This window comes from Podarcis cretensis (genome assembly GCF_951804945.1).
Source record: "Podarcis cretensis genome assembly, chromosome: 6".
Taxonomy (NCBI): domain Eukaryota; kingdom Metazoa; phylum Chordata; class Lepidosauria; order Squamata; family Lacertidae; genus Podarcis; species Podarcis cretensis.
In genome coordinates this window covers 76632274-76645469 of record NC_137175.1, presented here as the reverse complement: position 1 = coordinate 76645469, position 13196 = coordinate 76632274, and the positions used below count along the sequence as shown (strand labels likewise).

The window sequence follows — 13196 nt, the reverse complement described above, 5'->3', positions numbered from 1 at the left end:
CAGGGAAGCAAGCAGAGGGCCTTCTCGGTAGTGGAGCCTTCCCTGTGGAATGCCCTCCCATCAGATGTCAAGGAAATAAACAACTATCTGACTTTTAGAAGGCATCAGAAGGCAGCCAGGTTCAGGCAAGTTTTTAATGTTTGATGTTTTGTTGCATTATTTGTTGTTGTTGTTATGTTGGGAAACCCAGCCAGATCAGCGTGGTATAAATAAATTATTATTATTTTTAACTAGGCCTTGAGATTTTCAGGTGCCTCCTGTTCAGTTGTGATGTCTCTCTATGTATGGAATACAGTGGTACCTCGGGTTAAGAACTTAATTCGTTCCGAAGGCCCATTCTTAACCTGAAACTGTTCTTAACCCGAGGTACCACTTTAGCTAATGGGGCCTCCCACTGCTGCCGTGCCGCCGCCGTACTCATCCTGTTCTCATCCTGAAGCAAAGTTCTTAACCCGAGGTACTATTTCTGGGTTAGCGGAGTCTGTAACCTGAAGCGTATATAACCCGAGGTACCACAGTACATGGTCAATGCAAGGCCATATTTCCTATGCTGCATGCTCTGAAGAACCAAATAATATCCTTCTTGAGTATCTTAGGAGAAGATAAAAGCAACTAGACTCCAGACAGTCACCACAGTGAGCATCCTGACTTACTCTTTCTCTCGTTCTCACTAAGATTCTGACAAATTTTCGTGAGGTTTTTTTCTCCCTAAATGTTAATTGTGGCTGAAATGTGGAGGACTGAATTTAAAATTGGAATCAGAAACTGAAAGAAACCGAAATTGGCAGATGCATCCATTCCCTAGTGGAGAGGTTCTCTGAAATCACATCAAACAGCTGTTACCTCACACTTCCCAGTGCATTTCCTATCACTTTCCTTATCCACTAAAATGGCTTTTTAAAGGTGTGAACTTGTTGTACCAAGTCCACTTTAATTGTGCAACCTGCATTTGCTGGTGTGTAATTGAATCCCATCTGAAAATTAGCAACAGCCCCTTGCAAATTATATTGTTCAGCTCAACTCCCGTCAGGGCCATGTGAATCATAAGAGTTAATGCAGCTAAATTTTGGATAATCTGAATACAATTCCTTTTGTACCAAACATCAATTCAAAGCACTGTCAACTGCTTTGATAGTGACAAAGGCTTAATTCTTAGCGTGATGATTTTTGAACCTACTGTTTAAACTGCCTCTATTACAATGCAAAGGCAATTATATATCAAATTTCCTTCTGTTTTTAATATTTACCATAACACAATAATTTACTTTACTGTAATTACTAGTTGATATTCTTTTGTACACTCATCTCTGCTTTTTCTCTCATTTGAGCAGAGGATGCCATTCACTTGCTCATTAAGTTCATTTAGGAAAGGGGGGGAAAAACACCTTTCTGAGTATTGTCTAAGTAAGTAAGTAAGTAAATAAATAAATAAATAATAAACACAATGCACACCCTATCGAGTATTATATGCTTTTTCAGGGATATGAACAAAAAAAACTTCCTAAAAGCCCTAATTACACAGAGCATTTTATTATAAGCACCAAGAGATTTCTACTCAGGCTGCAAAAATCTATCCTCATTTAGTGATAAATTTACCGTTACAATAAGGATAGTTTGGAACTGAATGCATGGCTACATTCAACTACATTACATGGATTACTGTTTGCTGTTGTACAAACAATGTATTTGCACACAGAACTGGAGAAGAAAATAGTTTTTTAAGCAAGCAGTCCATGGCATAAACACATTTTTTTTGTCCTATTTTAGCCTCTAGTTAAACAAGTTTTGCAGGTTCCTGAACCACAAAACCCTGCAGAATCTATTTACCAGATGTGAAAACAGGATGACTATATGCACCATGAGTACCTGTCTCTCGGACTAGACCTCCACTCCTCTTCTCCAGCCCCTATGGGAACTTCCTTTGCATCAAAGCTCAACTTACTTTGTCAGGGAAGTCCATCTTCAGCTCAGAGACACTTTTACACCAGTAGGCTGCCGTTTTCTCACTGATGAGCTCAATGTTCAGGAAAGAGCCTTGGCCTGGACCATAGATGGGGCCTGAGGTAACGCCACGTATTATTCTCGGAGAAACGTTTGTTACAATGTCCTATTAACACAATGAGAAGGGGAAAAAAAATAAGTTAAACAACAAGAAGATACCAAACACAGTAGTGCAGAAAAAAATGGTTCTGGAGAAAATGTAGAAATGTCCTGATAGAGGATAGTCTGCCACATATATCTGAACAGATGCCTGCTAATCTTACAGCGAAAATGCAGCTATGGCATTACTGTTTTGCCAGGTGCTGTGCAATGTATAAGAGGAATCTGACACAGACAAGGAAGACAGCAGAGAAGGGGAAGGGGAGGAATGGAATCTGGGTAAAAGGAGTGATACAGAAAGCAGTTGGCCTAGGAGGCCATGGATGGTGTTAAAGACACAGACAGACTGAGCTGCCACTTTGAGGCTGGTTTCAACCATATCTGGGATGTGGCTATTTCAGAGCAACTAACTGAGCTTAGAGGGGTTGCAATAGGTATTGTAAAGACTTTGGATGTAACAACCTGGTCCCCTTTCTTTTCATGGGGAAGTAGATAGCAAATTTCTCCAATCAATTTCACAAATGTGTTTGTGGAAAGCCTACATTGACCGTTAATGTTTTAATAATATGTGAAATGATGCTATCAGCTCAATGATTTGTTGTTGTTGTTATTGTTGTGCAGAGATTTATTAAATTTAGTAATAACAATAATACACAGGGAGAGGCAATTCCCACCTATCCTTTGAGTGTCTGAAGATGGGGACACAGACAATGCTGTCTATTGGCCATACATTCCCAAAAGTTGCCAAGCTAGATGTGTGCCTGGGACCACACCAATGTGTTAACACAATGAGAAGTGAAATACCTTATATAGAACTGAGAGAGAGAGAGAGTGCGTAAATGAATGAACCTCCAGGCAAACTTGAGCATTTTCATTTCAGTAAACAAACATTCTTTTATTTCAGCGAGTCTAACCCTAACCAGAGAGCTCAGCAACCATTAAGCACTCAGAGTGAATGATATGGACAATATTAAGAGTCCAATATTATAATATGCTATAATCAAACCACTTCAGATCAAAACCATAAAGTTATAAAGAAATCTTCATCCTGTGGGGGAAAGCAAAATTAAGCTTCTTTTTCATTTTTTTTCTCCCTACCTAGATATGTGTGTGTGTATGTGTTTTTAAGACACTTAAATCAGAAAAGAAAAATGCTGTATGTAAAGTTCTTTCGGCAATTTATAATAAAAATGATTTTTTTGGGTAAAGGGCATTTAGTTAAGGATTTCATAGAATTATTTGGTTAAGTACCCCTACTCACCATCTTGTCACTTCTGGAGAGATAACATGAACCCCCATTAGTATATAGCAATTAAGGTCAATTTACATATTTTAATTAAGATCCATCCCATATAAAACAATTAGGGTAATAGGCATACTAACTGATTTCATAACATTTGGACGTTTTTCCAACTAGATAGACAGGAAACCTTAATTAGCATTAATTAGTGCTGATCTGCATATGTTTGATAAGGCATACCCTCACCACAAATGATTATTTATTCCTGAATCTGCCAAATGCTACCGTTGCAGAGGATAAAGGGACTTGCTTCATATTGTATGTAAATGTCTAGTGATTTCTATTTGTTTTTCTGTTTGGACTATTTATTATAAAATAAATGGCGAGAAATGGTGTGAATGTACAAATATGTACATTCGCATATAGAGAAAGCATGCCAATTAATGTGCAGTGGTTAATCAGCACTGCTGACATTTCAATGGTAACTGGGGAAAGGATAATAGCTGTTAGAACTTTTCCTGTCGTATATTCTCCTTACATCCCAAGGCACTGTATGTCAATAAAGTTTTCAGTTAATTTTCCAGCAGCCTCTGAAGATGTGGGCATTATGATACACAAAAAAATGCAGTCCTGTTGTCAGCTTTATTAATTTTCATTAATGATCTACCTATGCTACCTTTCCCTTTCCCTTAGTTTCTTTCAGCAGTTATACTCACAAAGTGTCTTGTTATTTCATCAAAATCAATTGGGCGGTGGGATTCTCCTGTGTTTCTGATCATTTTGTTTGACATTAAATATCATAGAGAACTTCTTTTCAAAAAAACAAACAAACCCAGTCCTTAAATATGTAGGTATAATCTCTGAAATGTATACGGCTTTTGATCCTCCTTAATTTGTTTCTAAGCTGTAGGGTTGATAATGTTTCAGCATTCCTGCTTGTAAACGGCCATAAATATTGTTGATCGATTTTTGTCTTTTCTTTCTTGTAACCGAGGATCTGTTTTCTCTCTTATTTTAATTGTGGGTTGTGACCTCCTTGGGCTATGAGCAATGAAGCTTGTGTAGTTTTATATACTGTATAGATATTTTAAGATCACAGAGATAGGACTAAACCTATGGAACACCTCGTACAGTTCCATCCCCAAGGGAAGGATAGATTGGCTATGTAAAGCTATCACATAGCCAATTCACATTCAGGACAATGTGTTGCGCTTACACAAAATGAGTGTGAGGTTCCACCATTTGCCATAATGCTTTAAACAGCCATGGCTTCCCCCAGAGAAGCCTGGGAAATGTAGTTTGCTATGGCTGCTGAGAGTTGCCAGGAGACCCCTGTTCTCGCAGCGGTTTAACGATCCATCTTTCTTCCCGAAGAACTCCAGCTCTGTGAGGGGAGCAGGGGTCTCTCAGTAACTCTTAACAACCGTAACAAACTGCAGTACTGCTACTGCTCCACCCATGTGAACTAAAAATTCCCCATCCCACCTCATGCAACTGCTAAGCCCCCCTTTCACCTTCCCAAACCCATTTCTGAAGGCACTTCTCCCATTTATTTTGCAACCCTGGTGTGCACCCGTTTTCACATTCAACCCTACGTCCATGTTTCCTCCTCTCCAGTGCTGGATAATATAAGCTAAACAAGCTATAGCTTAAGGCTCCACTCTCTTGAGGGCCTCCAAAAAAATTTAAAGAAAAAAACACCTGGATGTACATTTCCAAAATGTAAGATAAAAAATAAATAAAATAAAACCTACATACAGCAACAGTGTTTTGTGTTGTGTAGGCTCCTATGATGCAAGTAATGGGCCGTGCCTGCTAGCCTGCTCCCTAAAATATCACTGGTTTGCTCATTTCTATATATAGGGTGCCTACATTCTGCATGGACTGGTCATGCAAATGGCTTTAGATACCTATTAGGTCCATAAATTACCATAAAGCATATATTCAACACTCCCTCCTTTTCTGCAACTCCTCTTGCAAACAGACCACTCCCATTGGGACCTCCTTGTCCCAAACACTAGAGCTACTAAGCCTCCTCTACACTTTACAGTGGTACCTTGGGTTACATATGCTTCAGGTTACATACGCTTCAGGTTACAGACTCCGCTAACCCAGAGTACCGCAGGTTAAGAACTATGCTTCAGGATGAGAACAGAAATCGTGCTCCAGTGGTGCGGCAGCAGCAGGGGGGCCCCATTAGCTAACAGTTTCAGGCTAAGAACGGACCTCCGGAACGAATTAAGTACTTAACCTGAGGTACCACTTTACACTGAAATATGAATCTTCCTTCTATTACCCTGCAATGTACCCCATTTCACCTCCACTCCTTTTTTCTCCTTCCTACTCCCAGCTTTCCCCCATCCCTCCTTGTACAAAACCCAACCCATTTCCATGCCTCCTCCTAGCTCCTATTTGGCAGCCCCCTATTGCAATTTTGATGAACTGAATGTTTGGATGAATTATTTTTTAACAGATTTACTCCTTAAAATATATAAATTGCCACATTATGAATGTGCATTTTAACTATTGGGATGCTGCAGACAAGTTCTTCATAAACTTATTGAACTGCATTTTTTGTCAGATGGATATAAAGGTAAAGGTAAAGGTACCCCTGCCCGTACGGGCCAGTCTTGACAGACTCTGGGGTTGTGCGCCCATCTCACTTAAGAGGCCAGGGGCCAGCGCTGTCCGGAGACACTTCCGGGTCACGTGGCCAGCGTGACATTGCTGCTCTGGCGAGCCAGAGCCGCACACGGAAACGCCGTTTACCTTCCCGCTGGTAAGCGGTCCCTATTTATCTACTTGCACCCGGAGGTGCTTTCGAACTGCTAGGTTGGCAGGCGCTGGGACCGAGCAGCGGGAGCGCACCCCGCCGCAGGGATTCGAACCGCCGACCTTTCGATCGGCAAGTCCTAGGCGCTGAGGCTTTAACCCACAGCGCCACACCACCTCAAACATGTAAGGAAAATTGTAAGTACCGGTAATATTGACATGGGAGGAAACCAGACCATCCAGTGTCCTATTTTCCAGGGATAATCCCAGATTTACACAAGCCATTCTGATTTCTGATTTGATCCCAGAATATCCCACTCTTCCTTAGGATGTCCCTATTTTCATTCGAGAACTGTTGGAGAACATGGAGTTACGCAACCCCCAAGGGAAGGAGATAAGTAACTTTACAACCTTTAGGAGACATCTGAAGGCAGCCCTGCATAGGGAAGTTTTTAAATGTTCACATTTTTATTATGTTTTTATATACTTTGGAAGCTGCCCAGAGTGGCTGGGGCAACCCAGTCAGATGGCTGGGGTATATATAATAAAAAATATTTTAGAATAGGCCTATTTATTCTGAATGTTTGTATCTGATGCCAATAATGGTTTGATGATGATGATGATGATGATGATGATGAAGAATAGGATATCCCTATTCTCATCAGAGAAATATTGAAGGATATTGGAAACTGAAAGGGACGCAGGTAGCGCTGTGGGTTAAACCACAGAGCCTAGGACTTGCCGATCAGAAGGCTGGTGGTTCGAATCCCCACAACGGTGTGAGCTCCTGTTGCTTGGTCCCTGCTCCTGCCAACCTAGTAGTTCGAAAGCACGTCAAAGTGCAAGTAGATAAATAGGTACCGCTCCGGCGGGAAGGTAAACGGTGTTTCCGTGTGCTGCTCTGGTTCGCCAGAAGCGGCTTAGTCATGCTGGCCACATGACCCAGAAGCTGTACGCCGGCTCCCTCGGCCAGTAAAGTGAGATGAGCGCTGCAACCCCAGAGTCGGTCACGACTGGACCTAATGGTCAGGGGTCCCTTTACCTTTTATGGGAAACTGAGTCGATGGCAATTGTGAAAAACAGATTAGGCCTTCCACAGGTGAAAGTGGGTGCCCTGCATTCCACGCAATGCTCCCCCACTGCAGTTCAAGGAATTATCATACATGCCAACCGACTGTAAAACCCAGCCACCCACACCCCACTTTCAAACCTCACCTATTCCCCACTTCACCCAGAGAAACATGGACTAGATATCAGACTCCTATGCAAGCTCTTCTTCTGGTGGGGAAGCTGTGATCACAGCCACACTAATCCAGGGAGCTGGAGAGGCAGGCATGCCTAATGAGAGGAGCAGGAAGAGGCAGCAACACCTTCAACTGCAGGTTGAAACACTGGGAACTTTCAGGGCGTCTCCACCTCCATCATTCTGCCTGGACACTGAGGTCCAGCTCTGAGGGCCTTCTGGCGGTTCCCTCACTGCGAGAAGTCAAGTTACAGGGAACCAGGCAGAGGGCCTTCTCGGTAGTGGCACCCACTCTGTGGAACTCCCTCCCACCAGATGTCAAAGAGAACAACTACCAGACTTTTAGAAGGCAGTCCTGTTTAGGGAAGCTTTTAATGTTTGATGCATTACTGTATTTTAATATTTTGTTGAAAGCTGCCCAGAGTGGCTGGGGAAGCCCAGCCAGATGGGTGGGGTATAAATAATAAAGTATTATTATTATTATTATTATTATTATTATTATTATTATTTTCAAGTGGGATTCAACCATATACTGGAGAATTCAAATGCCACAAATATAATTGGTTGAGAGCTCTGCCGCAACAAACCCACCTCCCCCAAAACATGGACTTTTTGTGATAGGGAAAGTGAGTGGGGGGAAGTCCTGGAAAGTGTGGGATGACATTCGCTTTGATGCAGCAACATCTAACCTGCCTACAGACAAATCAGAATAGCCAACATTGTCTAATTGGGATGAACACTCAATAAGCAGGTCATCTGGAAGTCCCCCACAACAACCATCCACACAGGTCAATTGAAGCGATTCAAAGTCTACCGAGTCTTCAGCAAAACTCATCACATCTTGCCTGGAAAGGAGCTTTGCAGTGTTTGGACGGACTCTCAGAAGCAAAAGAGACTAGGACAAATGCCAGCCTGGAAGCACATTGCTTTTTAGGCCCTGTTTTCCACAATTATATACAAGTGAAAATGTTTTTACAAAGTAAACAAATAAATCATACATATGTTTGTGGTGCATCACGCGTGCACACACACAAACTGGTAACAAATAAGGTAAGAATTCACTGCACTCTAATATAAATGAATTAGACTAAATCATCTTAAACTTATTTTGCACTGGTTCAGGTACGGGGAAAACAGCTGCTTTGCATTACAAATGTCTGTAGACAAATGAAGGTCTTCAACATGGATAATTTTACAAAGAACCAATTTTATTACATCTTTCTCACATTATACATTTCCTCAATTGCAATCTACTCTTGAGGGCCTCCTTAAATATTGTTACTTTTCCAAATGGATTGTGGAAAATGGAACTGAATAAATTGAAACACAAAATATATTTATTGGCACAAGTTAGAGGGCTGCACTGTTAATGCTCACATTTTCCCCTCCTTAATTGTTGCTTCAGGCTCCTTTCCCAGTTTGAGACAATTTTTGGTACCACTGCATTTGAAATTTCTTTCTCTCTCTCTTATTTACTCACTATGACATGGTGTCTGATTTACGGGGCTCCAAAGGATTTTGTTTGTGGTTGTTCAGTGACATCACGGCATCATGTGTCAAATCAATCACATCACTTTGTCTGCTATGCGGTACCTGATTTTGTTTTCAGAGTCACATGACCCTATTTGTCAACAGTTGCAAATGGAGTACAAGTGGAAACTATTGCCCTAAAGAATTCAGATAAATTGTAACCCAACAAGTTAGCCAACAAAGAAATGCTACAACCCTAAATATCTATATATAGATATATAACCTTTCTTCATCATTTATCTTACTGCAGATTTAATGTATTTAATGGCCAACTACATTCAAAATGCACTTTGTATCACAGTGTGTATGGTTCCTGTAAACCTTCTGCATACTTAAAATCAAACATGCAAGAGCAAAAGTGAGCCACGACACACATGCAAAACAAACGTGTCAAAATGACAGTATTGACTTCTGTAAAGAATCAATCTTTTTCTCTCACTCTCTATTTTACACACACACACACACACACACACACACAGAGAGAGAGAGAGAGAGAGAGAGAGAGGGAGGGAGAGACCATTTATTGCATTGACGAGCCCAATCCTATCTGTTTGCGGACAAGCTATTTAAGCATAAAACCTCATTCTTCTCCAGATTACAATATCTGGCTGCACACCTGAATTCATTTGACTCCAAAGGCACTCTGGACCACATCAGTGAGGCCGAGGGGGGGGATCTTGTCACCTGAGTAGCCCAGGACCTCAATACACACTGTCCAGGCTTGCTTGTGCCCTGGGGAGGTCACTTGGATGCTGCTAATGCAGCAGTCTGACTTTGTCTCTGAAGGTGTGCTCCATTGTCTCTTGAGACAAACGGATGCCAACAACAACAACAAAAAGGTGTATTGGCGCAAGGAACAAATTTCGTGTTTCCTTGGATCCTGGCCACAGATTCGTTGCCACAGAGACTACCGGTATATACTTTGGCATATTGGGTCATATCCAGAGACAGAGACGGCAGAACTCCACTCTCTCAATCGGGTTTTCCAAGCTTCTCCTGTCTGTACCCATTGAAGGTCACTCCTGAGGGTCAAGGGACCTTAGGGAATGTGGAGGGGGGCGCTGTAGAAGTACAGGAAAACTGAGATAAATAAATGGGGCTCCCTTGAGCCAGCGTACAGTAAGTACTATTCTGCTCACACTAGGTATTTATTGGACCCAAGCCAATATGAGCACATTCAATGCCCTCTTCAGATCCACCATGTGTGTCTAAGTAAGTTTCATATATTCTGTTAAGCTCTCAGGTAAATTGTCAGTTTAAATTGAAACTCAGCTAGGATGGCACAGATATAGCAAACATCCAGATGAACCAAACTAGAATTAAGGATCTCACATTTCTGTTCAAGGAGAGACTGTGATAAAAGTTCACAGAAGTCACCAGTGAATAAAAAAACTAAGGGAAATTAAGTCAGAAACCTGAAATAAACTAGCCATCCCCTTAGAACTAGAGTATCCCCTTAGATGATGATGAAGAAGAAGATACAAAATCCAGGAAACCTACAACCAACTTGGTGGCTGTCACTGCTTTCATGTAGAAAGTGCACCTCTACAATGGGGAGCAACGTTAATGAGACAGAATTAAATGCTTAAGGCAGATCTTTTGTTAACTTAGGAATATGAAATTGTTGTATTTAGTGAACTGTGTGACCTTTGTCAGTTTCCCTTCATTATAGATGATGTAAAGGTTTAAACAAAGTGATCACATTATGTCTTTTTCAGAAGTTAATTTATATGACCTTTCCTCATCTGGAGTGCTTTTTAGGTGCTTTGAAGTAAGTTCCAGAGTGTAACAGTGGTTACTTCTTACTAAATGTCAGCACTGGAAGAAAGACAGTCACAATGGCCTTATTGTGAACAATTCCACAGGGATGTCTTACGAAACTATTCTGGGGCGGGTGCGGGTGGGGGGGTGACTTTCATGTCTCCGTAAAACATAATTGTAGGTAAAGTTTGAACAGGCACTCAGTTGTAGCGTGCAAGAACAGACTTCATGTTCTTAACAGAATACATTACTGAATTTGTGATCGAAATCCACAATCCACATATGCTTTATTTTGGAGCACTGGGTTAGATCCAAATTGAAGTCATTTGGACTTTATTCCCATTGGAATCAATGGGGTTTCTGTTAAGTCACGACTACCTTTGCACACTTATTTCAAAGGGACTTGTGTGCAACTGACTTCCTGGTGATCCACTCATGGTGTGACTCACACCTACTTTCCTGTGTTTGTCTGTAACTTGTGCAGTGGGAAACCGCTGGATTAAAAAGCTCAAGTCATCCTTAGCTGTGAAGGGAGCCTCTTTGAATAGAAGATTCTCCACTGCAGAATAATAATAATAATAATAATAATAATAATAATAATAATAACAACAATATATTATTTATACCCCACCTATCTGGCTGGGTTTCCCCAGCCACTCTGGGCGGCTTCCAACCAAATATTAAAAACAATACAGCATCAGACATTAAAAACTTCCCTAAACAGGGCCACCTTCAGTTGTTTAAGTAAAATAGTTGTTTATTGCCTTGACATCTGCTGGGAGGGCATTCCACAGGGCAAGCGCCACTACCGAGAAGGCCCTCTGCCTGGTTCCCTGTAACCGCACTTCTCGCAGCGAGGGAACCGCCAGAAGGCTCTTGGTGCTGGACTTCAGTGTCCAGCCTGGATGATGGGGGTGGAGACGCTCCTTCAGGTATATAGGACCGAGGCCATTTAGGGCTTTAAAGGTCAGCACCAACACTTTGAATTGTGCTCGGAAATGTACTGGGAGCCAATAAAGATCTTTCAGGACCGGTGTTATATGGTCTCAGTGGCCACTCCCAGTCACCAGTCTAGCTGCCGCATTCTGGATTAGTTGCAGTTTCCGAGTCACCTTCAAAGCCACACATAGAGCACATTGCAGTAGTCCAAGTGGGAGATAACTAGAGCATGCACCACTCTGACAAGACAGTCTGTGGGCAGGTAGGATTAAAGGCTCCCTTGCCTACCCTGAGAAGCAGGACTGGCTCAAGATATTTTACTGTAAAAGACAAGGTAGCACTATAACTGGGATACTCTATACGGTTCTGGTCAACTCATCTCTAAAGGATATTGATTGAGTTGGAAAAGCTTCAGAAAAAGGCAACCAAAATGATTGAGGGGATAGAGACCACTCCCCCATGAGGAAAGGTTGAAGTATTTAACAGGATCATGGAATTGTAGAGTTGGAAGGGACCACAAGCCCAGGGTTTCCCAAACTTGGGTTCCCTGTCATTTCTGGACTACAATTCCCATCATTCCTGACCACTGGTCCAGCTAGCTAGGGGTGATGGGAGTTGTAGTCCAACAACAGCTGGTGTTCCAAGTTCTGGAAACCCTGATCTAGTCTGAACCCCCTGCAATGAGGGGATCTCAGCTAAAGCATCCACGACAGACGGCCACCTTAAAAACCGCAAAGAGAGCCGGCAACCTCCCAAGGGAGACTGTTTCAGTTTAGAGAAAAGGCAAGTAATAAGTGACAGGACAGAAATTATAAAACAAAGGTATGCCACGGAGGAAGTGGGTTCACTAGAGTTTGTGGACATCCAATGAAGTGGAACGTTAGAAAATTCGGCAAAGATAAAAGAAAGGATGTCTTCCTATAGCTCATGGTTAAACTATGGAACTTGCTCCCACAAATAATAATAAATACTAACAATAATAGTAATAATAATTTATTATTTGTACTCCGCCTATCTGGCCGGGTTTCCCAGCCACTCTGGGCAGCTTCCAACAAAGATTGAAAATACATTAAAATGTCACACATTAAAAGCTTCTCTGAACAGGGCTGCCTTCAGATGTCTTATAAATGTCAGGTAGTTGTTTATCTCTTTGACATCTGACATGAGGGCGTTCCACAGGGTAGGCGCCACTACTGAGAAGGCCCTCTGCCTGGTTCCCTGAAGCTTTGCTTCTCGCAATGAGGGAAGCGCCAGAAAGCCCTCGACGCTGGACCTCAGCATCCAGGCAGTACGATTGGGGTGGAGATGCTCCTTCAGGTATACTGGGCCGAGGCCATTTAGGGCTTTAAAGGTCAGCACCAACACTTTGAATTGTGCTTGTAAACGTACTGGGAGCCAATGTAGGTCTTTCCAGACCGGTGTTAAGTGGTCTCGGCAGCTGCCCCCAGTCACCAGTCTAGATGCCACTTGGCTGGTTTTAAAAGAGGATTGCAGAGGTTTGTAGTGGATAAGGCTATCAGTGGCTACTAGCCATGGTGGCTATATTCTGCCTCCATGGTCAGGGGCAGTGATGCTTCTTGGTACCAGTTTCTGGAAACCACACAAGGGGAG

General features: G+C 42.2%; 1 protein-coding gene across 6 annotated transcripts in view; it reads right to left on the bottom strand.

Annotated features, from left to right (window-relative positions):
• The window catches only part of DPYD (dihydropyrimidine dehydrogenase), a 538621-nt gene that overhangs the window by 190863 nt on the left and 334562 nt on the right, over nucleotides 1-13196 (bottom strand). For 5 of the 6 annotated variants that reach the window (XM_079981200.1, XM_079981199.1, XM_079981195.1 and 2 more), the window contains one exon: nucleotides 1943-2107. The exons of the other annotated variant lie outside the window; for it this stretch is intronic. In XM_079981200.1, coding sequence (XP_079837326.1) covers nucleotides 1943-2107 — 165 coding nt within the window. The remainder of the gene's footprint in view (nucleotides 1-1942; nucleotides 2108-13196) is intronic. 6 annotated transcript variants of the gene reach the window in all.